The 14461-nt window shown below is 35.9% G+C and overlaps 1 protein-coding gene across 7 annotated transcripts in view; it reads right to left on the bottom strand.

The window, feature by feature from the left end:
- Positions 1-14461, bottom strand: part of RAD18 (RAD18 E3 ubiquitin protein ligase) — a 99199-nt gene that overhangs the window by 61606 nt on the left and 23132 nt on the right. For all 7 annotated transcript variants that reach the window (XM_074198661.1, XM_074198658.1, XM_074198660.1 and 4 more), the window contains one exon: positions 12493-12592. In XM_074198661.1, coding sequence (XP_074054762.1) covers positions 12493-12592 — 100 coding nt within the window. The remainder of the gene's footprint in view (positions 1-12492; positions 12593-14461) is intronic.

Genomic DNA, 14461 nt, shown 5'->3' with positions numbered 1-14461 from the left:
TATGACTCTGGATGCTGGTCTTGTTCTATTCCATTGTCCTTCTCAGTTTCAGATAGAATGGGGATCCCAACCTTACAAAAGAGTTGGAACCATGATGACCTTACTCCCAGGATTTCAGGCAGAATGTCAGTCAGCCCAAAGGGGATGCCTGGAGCAGCCAGGGTGTCCTGGGACCTAAGCCCAAGGTGGATTGTGGATTGCTGCACTCTATAGGAACCCAGATAAGCTGTACATTTAGACCTTGGAAGTAAACATTTCTTTTTAAAAGCTAATCCTTTAAATCTTTAATCCTTAAAAGCTAGCATTTAATTGAAGTGAGAGATGCTGGTAAACCCCTGTTATATTTGAGGGAATACCACAGTAAATTACATTGATGTGATTTTGTTAACTTTTCTTATGTTGATAAAGTACTGATAATTTTTATGTTGCTGAATTGTTTTTATAAATATTGATATTAACTTTTTTGTGAACATCACTAAGTTGCTACTGTCTAGTGGGAATGTTCCTTTTGTCCTTTGACATTCAAACCAATCTAGACTACTTGCCTGTCCTGAAAACAAAATGTCCTACAACCTCTTATGATGAGATATTTAAGCCTAAAATTCATAAGTAGCTAACATTCTTTGCTACTTCTCTAACTGATCCTACTTGGGGGGAATTTAGGCCCTTTGGAACAAGGACCCAAAGGAAATTGTCTGGATCTCTCTTGGGGTCAGAAGGATCCCTAGAGAATTTGGGTGTATGTCGTGAATGAAGATGCTCCAAATTCCTAGAGGTAGAGCTCCAAGTCATTTGGAAAGCTCAAAATGAGTCAGGTTTCCCCACAAGATGGAAAGTCAATTTACTTTGCCTGTTTTTTGCTCTAACTTTGGGAAGTATCCTTTGTTAGATGAATATGCAAAACATTGTATTTGGGGAAAATTATGATTTCTGTTTGTACACATGGGATTTATAGATGATCATACAACACTCATTATTTTGAAACTAAAGTATACGACACTAGGGAAGAAAGTGAATGGAAATTAGCTATGTTTCCCAGAAATCACAAAGGGACTGTTATTAATTTGGGTCAAGGACTGTTTTTACTAAAAAATGCATTAAAGTGTATGTGCCAAAATCACCATCTTTGAAATAGGGGAAATGTGTGGTGGGGACTTTAGAGCATGCTTAGATGGCCTAATATGGAAGCACACTATTCCCTTGAATCTCCCATCATGTCTCCTTTACTGGTGGCCAAAATGGAAGTTGGAGCCACAGTAACCTTGGAACTCAGATTCCAAACAAGATGTTGAAGTCAATTAACCCTGAGAAAAGCCCTGAGAAGTCACGGTATAGAAAAGAAGCCTGAGGAGGGTTTTGGACTTGGAACTAGGACTATGCTTTAGTTATAGTAAAGAATCAAGTTGAGTTATTAGCATATTAGTTTCATATATTTAAAGCAAATGTTTCCTTGTCAAAGTTTTAAAAAGAAAACTCAAAAAAGTATTTCAAAGCTTTTGAGATAGTAAATAGAAAATATAAACAATGATGACCACAGTCACACCAGTAAGAGAATCAATCAAGAGAATTTACTCCCTTTCCTGATGCTTTAGATTATCTACTCTTCTTAAAGACTGAAATATGATAAACAATGATGTGACCAATTTGTAATTCATATAGTCAAAGAATATCATTGGAAGTAGAAATGTGAAATAAAGGATTATATAATAATAATAATAATAATAAAACAATCTTAAAGTCTGATATAGTAAAGAGTTCTGAAGATCATAATATACAATGCACTATAAAAGGAGAAGTTATTAGGAGAATAATTCAATTCAACACAAAACTCATGTCATATGTAAGATAAATTGCTGGCTACAAAAATAACTTAAAATTTCCTATTTTAAATGAGATTATGTTACAATTACTTATTATTTAAATAAGTAAGCTCAAATTTGAGGAAGGAGAAAGCATTGAGCCTAAGTAGTAATCAGGAAAGACTTTGCAGGAGTGGCACTTGAGCTCACCCTTGAAGGAAGCTATGAGTTTCTGAGAGTCAGAGAAAGGAAAAAAAAATGGTCCATTCATTTTTAAATCATGTTCTGGAAAAGTTATGTCCAGGGTACTAAGCAGAGCCAATTGGGCAGGCTGATTTCAGACAGTGGTTCTTATCAGAACCAGTTACAAAGGTTGGTTGATTTCTCAGCAAGAATGAAATTGTGCCCCATATATACTGTAGATAGAAAAATCTTTGTAGTTGTTAAAAGGATATGAAAGCAAGATTATAATATACCTTTAGTATAATATGCCTTTAGTTTCTGAGGCTTGTAAAATTTCCTCTTGACCATTACAACAGGCCTTGCTTTTGTTGTATTTTGTGATTGAAAAGTAGTCTCACTTCCTTAGATATTGTAGCTATTTGGATATATAATAGTTTAGCAAGATTTTACTTTCCTAAGATATCACATGTTCAAAAAAATGCTTCCACAACTTGTACAAAATATTGCTACGTTTCTCTATAAAAAGTCAGACTAAAGTTGACATTTGTATATCAAAACCTGACATGAGGGTATTTTTAAGTTTTTCATAAATTACAGAAAAAATATACAGCTGCATTTTAGTTTTATAGGTAACAGAAATGTTTTCATTAGTATATTTTTAAATCATTTCTCACTGGAGATACATAAATCAGTTTTTCACTTCTTATGCACATCACAATAACCTCTATGGTAGAGAACAATCATTTGTGCTGTTATTAATTTTCCTAAAGCACCTTGATAACATTGAATAAGTTTAGTGATAAAGCATTCCCTACTGATTCACCATCAAAAAGGAAACAAAACTTTGCTCTCATCTAGCTAAAGTTAAAAACAAAATTATAATTTAATTAGGATCTGCTATAAAGAGTTTTCCTCTCCCTTCCCCCAAAAGGATACTACAATTATACTATATGCACAATAGGCATCATGATGATCAGAATTTACACATACAAGTTCCCAATAAATGCAAACTCAAGAAGAAAAACTGGATGCCATATGTGCAAAATGCTCATGGCAAACCATCATTCTGTAGTCTTACAAACAAAATCACTTCATACTGAAGGGGGGGGGGGGAAGAATAGTGAAGTACAGGTGAGAAAACAATAACTGATGCCAGATCACAGTAGGGCTTTAAGATGCCAGAATTTGCTTCAAGAATAAAATACAAGAGGGAGACAGTGAAGGTTATGGAAGATAAAATAGAAAGGAAAGACTAGAAAGTGAAATACAGTTGGCAGTTTATTACAATCATTCAGCAACAACTGATGAGACCCTGAAATGTGTGAATAAAGAAAAGATTAAGATTTGAGGGCTACTATGGAAGTAGGATCCATAAGATTTGGTAACTAGTCTGCTTTGGTTATTGGGCTGAGGGGTCTAGTGTTACAAATGAGTCTAGTGTTATGGATCTGGGTAACTGGAATGATAAAAGGAACATTAACACAAATAAAGAAAGAGAGAAAGAGGCAGCAATTGAATTTAGAGAGTTACTGAATAAAAATTTAGATTTGTTGAGTTTGGTACCAATGAGACATCCAGAGAGTTAGGATGGTATAAAAGCATTTCAAAGGATAAAAGGAAATTTAAGTAAGTTTAACTTAATCCCTTTGCCTTCATGCCTAGATGTTTAGGAATGGGTCTTTCCAACTGAATTAATTACGCAGCTATATAGTTAACAATTATCTACTTCGAGTTCAAGAATTTACCAGGTACTTCTGGGAATATAAAAGAAGTCTAATATAAAACCCCAATTCTCAAAGATCCATAAAATACTCATCTTCCTGTGTTCCAATCTGGCCTCAGGCACTTACTAGCTATGTGACCCTCGACAAGTCACTTAACCCTATTTGCCTCACTTTTCTTATCTGAAAATGAGCTGAAGGAAATGGCAAACCACTCTAATATCTTTACCAAGAAAATCCAACATAGGGAAATGGAGAATTAGACACAACAAAAACAAATGAACAACAATTTGCAAAAGATAGATTCAGGTATTCAAAAAAATGAAAAACTAGAATAATTCAATTAGAATATTAAACAAGATCCAGAGCAGAGATGATTAAGGTTAGAAATTAACAAGACAATGGTAAAAAGAAAGATGCCAAATCAATAAAAAGATGTATTGCAATTTTGTGACTATAACTGAATCAGTTTGAGTCAGTCATGAAGTAGGAAAAAAAAGGAGTAAAAGAATTAAAAGACAATTGAATTCGTCTGGTTTAATCTTGAAGACTATTAATTAAAAGACAGTAAGAACTGCAGAGAAATGTTCTTGACAGTAGACTAAATAGAATAATGACAAAGAGAAATAAGAAAATGTTTAAAGTGCAACTAAGGACATAGCAAGCTTCAATTTCTGATTCCTCAATAAGACAAAAAAACAAACCTAGGGAATCTTCACTTTTCAGGGACTAATATAAGGTTTTCCTTTTTTGCCAACTCTCAGAGTTTCCACAAAGGGATAACTGAAAAGCATCAAGAAAAGAAAGTCCAAGTCATAAACATGGCCACAAAAGTTTGAAGGTTTAGATCTCACTTGGAGAAGGAGAAAATAGTGAGATGATCAAGGGAATAAGATCATCACAAGGGTAGAGTCACAGATTTCCACTAAAAATTAAAGATTAATCACTAATAATTATGGGGAAGAAAGTTAACAAAAGTTACATCAACCATTAAAGGCAGTGTCAAGAAGATCTAAATTCAAATCTAGCCTCCAACATTGTGAAATGTGTGACTCTGGGCAAGTCACTTCACTTCTATCTGCTTCAATTTCCTCATCTGCAAGATAAGATCTTAACATCATCTACCTCCCAAGGCAGCTGTGAGAATAAAATGAGACATTTGTAAACCACTCTTCACACCATAAATGCTTATTATTATTACTACTACTATTATTATTAAAGGGGATATCAGACTTTCCCCCTCCTCCCCAAACTCTTTATTTTCAACTTTTAGTCATACAAGTACAAGATGCAAAGAGTTAGCAGGAAATACATTAGAAAAAAAAAAACGAGGAGGTAGTGTCTAGATGGTGGAGTAAAGGCAGGGACTCCCTCCCCCAGACCACTCCAAATACCTTTAGCCACTCCAACCTAGTTCTAGAGTGGCAGAACACACAAGAAGATTGAGTGAAACAATTTTTCAGCCCAAGACAACTTGGAAGAATCATGGGAAGGATCTGTTACACCAGGATTAGAAAGGGCCCACAGTGCAGCCTGGACCATGCCAGAGCAAATTGGCTTCAGCCATCCAGGAACAATCCTTGGGGCAGCAGGGGCAGTTTCCAGACCTCTCAGCCCAGGGTTTGCCAAGGCAATTGGGAATGTCAACAGGAAAAAACTGCTGCACCGGAGTGAGCATGTAGCCCTGGCCCCCAGAAACCAGGGGCAAACCCCAGCAACTGCTTCCAGAGTGCTCAGCACACAGACAGTAAGGGGTTGAGGGAGGATTGCAGAAGTCCCTCTGCTATCTAATCCTGAGGCAGGACTCTGTTGCTTCACCCATACTCAGATTCAGGTTGCAGTCTGGAGCCCTAGTCTCAGGAAAAGGAGCTTTACCACCATAGTGGAGCAGGGCCCCTCCTCATGGTTCCAGGACAGAGGGCAGTGCTTATAGTCACCAACAGACCAGAGCACAGGTCAAGAGAGTGGTCAGAGTTAAGACCTTGGAGGAACTGAGGTCCCTGGGGGGTGAACCAAAAACCCTCAAAAATTTTGGACAGTGTGTCCTCCCCCCCAGAAGCAGAGCCCCACCTTAACAAAAGAGTTAAAATCAAGTCACAGGATGGGGAAATGAGCAAATAACTGAAGAAAAATAATCTAACCATAGACAATTACTTTGGTCCCACAGAAGATCAAAATACACACTCAGAAGATGATAAAGTCAAAGCTTCTGTATCTAAAGTCTCCAAGAAAAATATGAATTGGTCTCAAGGTATGGAAGACCTCAAAAAAGATCTTGAAAATTAAGTAAGAGAGGTTAGGAAAAATTGGGGAAACAAATGAGAGCAATGCAGGAAAATCAGGAAAACTGAGTCAGCAGCTTAGTGAAGGACATACAAAAAACATACTAAAGAAAATGAAGTTGAAGAATACATTAAAAAACAGAATTGATCAGATGGAAAAGGAGATTCAAAATCTCTCTGAAGAAAATAATTCCTTAAAATGGATCTAAGGGAAGTGGATGACTTTTTGAGAAATAAATAAACAATAAAACAAAATCAAAAGAATGGAAAAACTAGAAGAAAATGTGAAATACCTTACTGGAAAAACAACTGACCCAGAAAACAGATCCAGGAGAGATAATTAAAAATTACTGGCCTACCTGAAAGTTATTACCAGAAGCTTAGACATCATATTTCAAGAAATTCTCCAGGAGAGCCCTGATTGATACTCTAGAGGCAAAGTGTAAAAACAGAAATTTTAAGAATGCCTGATTCCAAAATGAAAACTACCAGGAATATCACAGGCAAATTCCAGAACTCTCAAGTCAAGGAGAAAAATATTACAAATAGCCAGAAAGAAACAATTTAAATATCATGGAGCTACATCAGGATAACATAAAACTTAGCAGCTTCTACATTAAGGGCACATAGGCCTTGCAATATGATATTCCAGTAGGCAAAAGAGTTTGGACTACAACCAAGAATCAGCAACCCAGCAAAACTGAAAATGCTCTTTTAGGGGAAAAAAATGAACATTCAATGAAACAAGGGATTTTCAAACTTTCCTGATGAAATAAACAGAGCTGAACAGAAAGTTTGATCTTCAAATTAAATGTGAAAAAAAAATCAACAGCAGAATGAATTCCTAACTAGGAATTTATAATCCGTTGGTGGTGTTCAGAAAAGATTCTCAATTTCTGGTCCCCCCCCCCTTTTTTTTGCAAGGCAATGGGGTTAAGTGGCTTGCCCAAGGCCACACAGCTAGGTAATTATTAAGTGTCTGAGGTCCAATTTGAACTCAGGTACTCCTGACTCCAGGGCTGGCACTCTATCCACTGCACCACCTAGCCGCCCTGATTTCAGATCATTTAAAAAAAAAAGGCCCAATTACAGAGTAGGTTCCCTGATGTTAAACATCAGATCTACTCAGAAATGTCAATCAATTTTAGCATAAAATTATCATAAATTGGAAGAAGCATTCCAAATATATTTAAGGGAAAGATGGAAAACTGTAGGACTTTCCAGGTTATTAAGAATTTCTGGGGCATGATAAACTTTTACATAGCAAACATCCTGAAAACTTAACATACCACCGTACAATCTACTTGAGACAAAAACAACAAAATGTTTGCCCCAAATAAGACCTAATCCATTCTTAGCTACCTGACTTCTTTTCATTTTAGTCTTGGAATATCTATGTGTATCTAAAAAAGTATGAGATAAGAGGAAAACATTCTCCTTATGAACCCTTATGCCACAGATAGCAAGACTTTGGAAGAATTCAAGGTTTAAGTTACTATATTTAGAGAAAGAAAAACATGTTTCTGCTCATGCCTTCTCCAACTATCAGATTAAGACAAATTAAACTGTATGCTTGGAAACAGTTACATGTGGAATTATCCACAGATGAAAGAGAAGGTTGGAAGTAATTATGGAGATCAAAACAACAGCACTACAAAGTCAATGTGATAGTAGCTTTCATATAATCCAAGAAAAACTATTTTTTATTGACATGGTCAGACATAGTCACAAAGAGTGAGAAGAATCTAAAACTGAGACTTCATTAGGGTAGAATACTCTTCACAAGGGAACTAATCCACAGATCCCCACTGTGGCTAAATTTCAGGGGGTCTGTGAACTTGGATGGGGGGGGGGAAATGTTTTATTTTTGGTTGTCACAAATCACCAAATGACATTTACAATCCAACTACTACGTTTTTAGGAAACGTTCTGATACTGAAAACTGTAACTTCTGTAAACATGTAGGTGAAGAGATTAACAAAATCTCCAAAGGGAAAACTGCCCACTATTAACAACCACGTGAAGCAGAGTAACTGAAATCAAACTAACTCTGATTTCATTTCACACCCAACAAACTGGTAAAGACAAGTGAAGCAGTCAAAAGTAGAGATCTTATGGGAAGGCAGCATGGAGCCATGAATCACTACCATCATCATGGAATTGTACAAATAAAATAACAAAAGTGTGCCCTCTTTAAGGACACTTTCCTTTCTTTCTCAGTAGCTTCAGTGTTCACAAGTGTTCTACAACTATGTTCACATACTCTGTCATCTGGTCATAATCTGTGGTTGTTCCATTTTTTGCCTTCCAACTCCAAATCTTGTTCTTCCACTACCCTCTTCTATGGTTCCTCAGTACAACACCTAATCCCATCCTTTACCCCTCAGTTTGCTCAAAAACCACTACCTTTACACTGGTTACAATCTCCTCCCTTTCATTTCAATCCCTTGATTCCACTTTACACTGTCCTCTTTTCTTAAGTCCTCTGCCCACTTATCTTATCAAAAAGCTTATTTTCCAATGCCTGCTTAATATTACCACCATCTCCACTGCTGCAGAATGGAGCGAGACAGAAACACCAAACGATGCTGAAGTGATCCTCTAAAGGTTTATGCTCCCTAACTGCAAATGGATCTTCAGGGTAGCAAGAGATGCTTTTATATCTGCCTCATAACTCAACATCCCATTCATCAGAGCAGCTTTTCCAAACCTCCAGCCTCTCCACTAACAACTTTGCCTCATATTTCACTGAAAAAATGTTGGGATGCTCACCAAGAGATCTTTCTTCTCTTCTCATCTTTCCCCACCCCATAGTCTTCTGCCACTCTCTTCTTCTTCACCTGTCTCACAGGAAGAGGGAACCCCTCTCCTTGCTAAGGAAACTCCATCTTCTCTGGCAGACTTCTCTCTTCATCATCCTTACTCCATCACAGATTGTGCTCATCTACTGGCCATTTCCCTATGTCCAAGTTTTCTCTATCTTCAAAAAACCCTCACTTACACTATCTTCCTTACCAGAAAGTTGTCTGCAATCTCTGCTTTTGCTTCCTTTCTTTAACCTCCTGCAATCTGGCTTTCAACCTCATCAAAAAACTGAAATTACTCTCTGCAAAGCTACTAATGATCTTTTAAGTGTAACATCTAATGGCTTTTTTCTCAACCTTCATTCTTATTTATCTCTCTGTGTCCTTGTGTATAACTTGTACTGAAGATCCCATAAACATCTCAAAGTCAACATCTCCAAAACTGAACTCAGTATCTTTTCCACCTAGGAGCTTTTCCCATCATAACTTCCCTATAACTGTCTACCTTCACCCAGGCTTACAAAACAAACCTCAACTACTTGCTCTCTCACCCCCCATATCCAATCAGTTGTTAGTTGTGTCTTTTTCAACTTTTTTATGTCCCCTTCTCTCCTTTGATACCACCACTCCCCCAGTGCAGACCCTCATCACCTTTAGCTCAGACCAATACAACAGCCTACTGATGCCCCTGTCTCTTCTCATTCAGCTGTCAAACCTATCATCCAAAAACTAAGTCTGACAATATCATTTCCTACTCTATTATTAAATAAATTCTGGTGATTCTCTATTATCTCCACAACTAAAAATAACATTTTCTGCTTGGCTTTAAATCCAGTGGCACAGGCCTTCTTTTGCAGGCTGTCCTTCAATGCTCAGAATGAGAACTGGCTTCCCCAGCTTCCTTCCAGTTGCAGCTCCAGTTTTCACTTTGTTCAAGAGATCTCCCAGTCCCCTTCCCTCTGAGATGACCCCCATTACAGTGCTTGAATTCTCTCATCAGACTGCTTTCCACTCTCCTATGTGGACCCAGCCCCTCACACAGCACCTCATGCACTCACATTGCAGGGGTTTCATAAATGTTAACTGATTTGACTTTTGTTTTTTTAGGTTTTTGCAATGCAAATAGGATTAAATGTCAGGCCACACAGCTAGGTAATTATTAAGTGTCTGAGGTCGGATTTGAACTCAGGTACTCCTGACTCCAGGGCTGGTGCTCTATCCACTGCACCACCTAGCCACTCCCTGATTGGCTTTTGATCCAGATATTCTTGACTTAATCCCTGGGGGAGGATTAATACTAATTAATTAATTAATGCTAATACAAATACTAATGCTAATGCTAATGCTAATGCTAATACTAATAAGAAGGAAATTCTCACATATTCCACATAATGTAAAGTCCTTTTTTTTTTGTGACAGCAAAGAATTAGGAAAAAAGTAGATACATATCAGTGGAGGAATGATGATGGTTCGTGAATGTATTGGATTGTGCTTTAAAGTTAACATCTTTTTCTTTTTCATTTCTTTTTGATTTAAACCAACTTGCTACCTAAATCTTTATCATCTGGTTAAAAAATTTTTAGGTGCTCAGGATTTTAGGTACCACCATTAATAAGGATTTTTATTATTAATAGTTTTGGGAAGATCAAATTAGATAAGGTATTTAAAATATTTTGTAACCCTAAAGCTTTTTATTATTGTCTGTTATTATTTATTGAGTAAGAAATCTAGATCCATTTTAAGAGTTTCTAAAATATGACTTGGGAATATCACACATTAAATCTGAAAGTCAATCCATACTTATATTTTGATTTATTGTATGATTATTTTGAAGATGAAATTTTAATCTCAACTGTGTTTTTTTGCTTGTTAGACTGTTTTGATTGGTTGGTTTTGTGCTTTGCACACAGAAAGTTGGCTCTTAATAAAGGCTTGGAGATTGGGTTAGAAGAAAGGACAAAGGTCATGACTATAGAGAAGATGAAAAGATTTACATGATCTGATGCAGAGTTAAGTATGTGGAACCATCAAAATGCTATGCATAGTGACAATAATGTAAATGCAAAGAATCATCAAACAATCAAAAATGAATGTTGCAAAATTACAAAGAACAAGTACCACTCTAAAGACACTGCCACCACTCTGGAAGAAGTGGGAAGTCCAAGGGGATGGTATACTGCATATATTTTCAGATTTTTTTTTTTGGATTTATTTATCATTTTTACTGATTCTTTTTCTCTTTCTCTTTTTTTCCTCTAAAGAAAATTATTTGTTTTATGAGATGACTCTTGAGAAGGACAAGAATTGTGGGAGAAATTCTGGTGATATAAAAACAAAAGCTTATTTTAAAAAATTATTCTGAGAAAGAGCCCATAGGTTTCACCACACTGCCTGACTTATCTGAGGCACTTGAGTGGTTAAGTAATAAAACCAAAGGCACATAACCAGTTTATGTTAAGGTGAGGCTCAAACCAGGGCCTTCCTGACCAAAGTCAGTCAGTCAGTCAACAGACATAATATTAAGGATTTCTGGAACATGTACTGAGGTGAGCACAGAAAATACCAAGAAAGACAACCATACTATCTCTATTTTTTTATGCAGGCCACAAAAACCAAATAATTACATACATACAATAAATACAGTTGGTTCTCCAATCTTGCTTAGATGAAACAGAGACAATGAAACAGACTATTAAACCAACCAATCAAAATAGACTAACAAGCAAAAAAACACAGTTGAGATTAAAATTTCACCTTCAAAATAATCATACAATAAATCAAAATATAAGTACATGGATTGACTTTCAGATTTAATGTGTGATATTCCCAAGTCAAATTTTAGAAACTCTTAAAATAGGTCTAGGTTTCTTATTCAATAAATAATAACAGACAATAATAAAAGGTTTTATTTAGGTTTACAAAAATATTTTAAATTCCTTATCTAATTTGATCTTCCCCAAACTGTTAATAATAAAAATCCTTATTAATGGTGGCACCTAAAATCCGGAGCACCTAAAAAGTTTTTAACAAGATAATAAAGATTTAGGTAGCAAGCTGGTTTAAAACAAAAAAGAAAAAACAAAGAAAAAGATGTTAACTTTAATACTTCACCTCTCAACAATATGTTAGCAGTAGTAAAATGATTACTAAGGAATACCATGTTTAATCTGGAACATATTCAGAGAAGACAAATATAATACAAAATTGGATCCAGTGACTACAGAGGTGGTGAATATTTAGCAGTGACATATTGGCTGAAACTAAGTAAGTATGCCTGTCTTTCCTTATTACTTGGTTACAAGGTAGAAATGGAAAATAAATAATTCTTTAAAAGTAAAATTGTCATGTAAGATACCCATTTATATGCCTTACAAAACAAAAGGATTTAATAGTCTTGCTAAAAAATGTTGAAGTTCTCAGTAGACAATAGTAACAATAATGCTATTAACAAACATATAGGAGAATTTGGATTTAACTGCAATTTTGAAACTAATGAAGAAAAAAATTAGTAAGAAATAATCTATTTCCAAAACAATAGTTTTTCTTTTTAAGCCACAGTCTGTTAACTGTTCTAATAGCAGATTGAGAAAGAGTTAAAGAAAATCAACATGGGCAACACGAAAGCTGAATTCAATTTAATCATTATATAAAACAAGAGTCAAAAAAGTGCAATCTATTCATAACTTTTATTTAAATTACTCACCTTCTAAGGCTTTCCTTCTTGTCCTCCCGTGACAAGCAGCTATCTAAGTGCTTATTTATGAAGGCTTCAGGGATGCTCACACTGCAAACAGGACATTCCACTGCATTTAAAAACATACATGTTATTTGTAGAGGAGGGAAAAAAATCAACTGGACAATTTTCAATGCAGAAAAAGATAAATAAAAAAGGCGTAACAACAACAGCAATAATAATAGTGTTTATAAAGCATAATTTAAGGTATAACATTAAAAATTATTTAAAAAAAAAAAGCCAGTGGACTGTAAGGAGAACAAGGTGAGACAAGATGTCAGGAAATTTGGAAGATCATAAGAATATCAAGCATGAAGTAAAAGACTTAGAATTAGCTAGAAGTTCACCTATTGGCTCAATCATTTGGGTAGACCATTATCTAAGACAGGGCTGTCCAAACTTTTAAAAGTTTTTTATTGAAACAATAGATACTATATTTTGATTTGCCATTTTAGTGAAAGTTCTGTGGTAGCTTGGCTTCATTTTCTAAAGCATTTAGTAAACTCAGAGGGCTGCATAAAATCATAACCCCAATCTAAGGTATGCACAATTATTTTGTGAAAATGCCACTAAAGATTCACATAAGCTGGAAGCAAATTACATAACAAACTAATTCTCAGAAACTCAAACCCTATAATAATAATAATAATAATAATAATAATAATAATAATAATAATAATAATAACTCAATTCTTCCATTCAGTGTGATGTAAGTAAGACTACAGGCAATTTGAAGTGGAGCCAAGATGGCAAAGCATCAAGGAAAAGTGTGGCCAAGTTCTACCCCATAACTCTCTATAAAAATAGAGGCAATATACCAGAGCAAATTCTGACAGGGAAATCCAAGGGAAAAATCAGTCATTTTCCTAGCCCAGGTCAGAAAAGGAAGCTACACAGAGAGGTCTGGATCCCACAGCCCTGAGCATTCTAGTGATGAAGGGGATGGGCACCAGGACAAGACCAGGTACACCATTCAGCAGAGAAGGGCTTGACTTTGAGTAAGGTACCAAAAAGCCAAAAGGTATCTTTATCACTAACTACCATGAGTCATATACCCAGGGCAGACAAAGCCTTTGAAAGGGAGCCTTTCAAAGAGGTCACAAACAATGTGAAATCAAAGGGATGTACATCAATTGGTTGTAGTATATGATTGTGATGCAATACTATTGTGCTAGGAGAAATAACAGAATGTTCTTAGAAATATCTGGAAAGACTTAGATGAACTGATGTCAATTGAAATGAGCAGAACCAGGAGAACATTGTACAAAGTAATAGCAATATTTTACAATGATCAACCGTGAATGACTTAACTATTCTCAGTAATATAATCATCTGAGACAATTCCAAAGGGCTTATGATAAAAAATGCTATCTATCTCCAATGAATGAACTGAGAATCTGAGTGCAGAGCAATGCATATTCTTTATCTTTCTTGGGGGAGGGGGGGTGTTTTTGATCTGTTTTCTTTCACAACATGACTAACATGCACATGTTTTATATGACCACACATATTTATAACTTATATCAAAATGCTGGCCTCCTCAAAGTGGGGGTGGGGATTTGGAACTTAAAAATTTTAAAAAACAAATGTTAAAAATTGCTTTTACATGTAATTGGGGGGAAAATAAAAATTCATTAAATAATTTTAAAAACAAACAGAGAGGCCACAAATCCCAGGTTAAGTACTATAGGTAAAAGAGCACATTCAAAAGCCAGCAACTGCTGTGTGACTGCCCCCAAGAGCAGAGGAGGGTCCCTGTTACAACTCACACCCAGCCTGAAGCCTGCAGCAGAATAGCCAGGGCAGGAATCCCGGGACAAACCAAAGGAGAACCAGCAGGTCTGTCACTCAAAATTGAAGAGCTTTACAACTGGTTGCTAGTGGCCAATCCAGCAACACTCTACTGGAAATCTCCCTGGACTAAGAACACAGGTCCACT

The sequence above is a fragment of the Macrotis lagotis genome, chromosome 8 (assembly GCF_037893015.1).
Source record: "Macrotis lagotis isolate mMagLag1 chromosome 8, bilby.v1.9.chrom.fasta, whole genome shotgun sequence".
NCBI classification, from domain to species: Eukaryota; Metazoa; Chordata; class Mammalia; order Peramelemorphia; family Peramelidae; genus Macrotis; species Macrotis lagotis.
The sequence above is the reverse complement of the archived record's forward strand: the minus strand, read 5'-3'. Positions and strand labels throughout refer to the sequence as shown.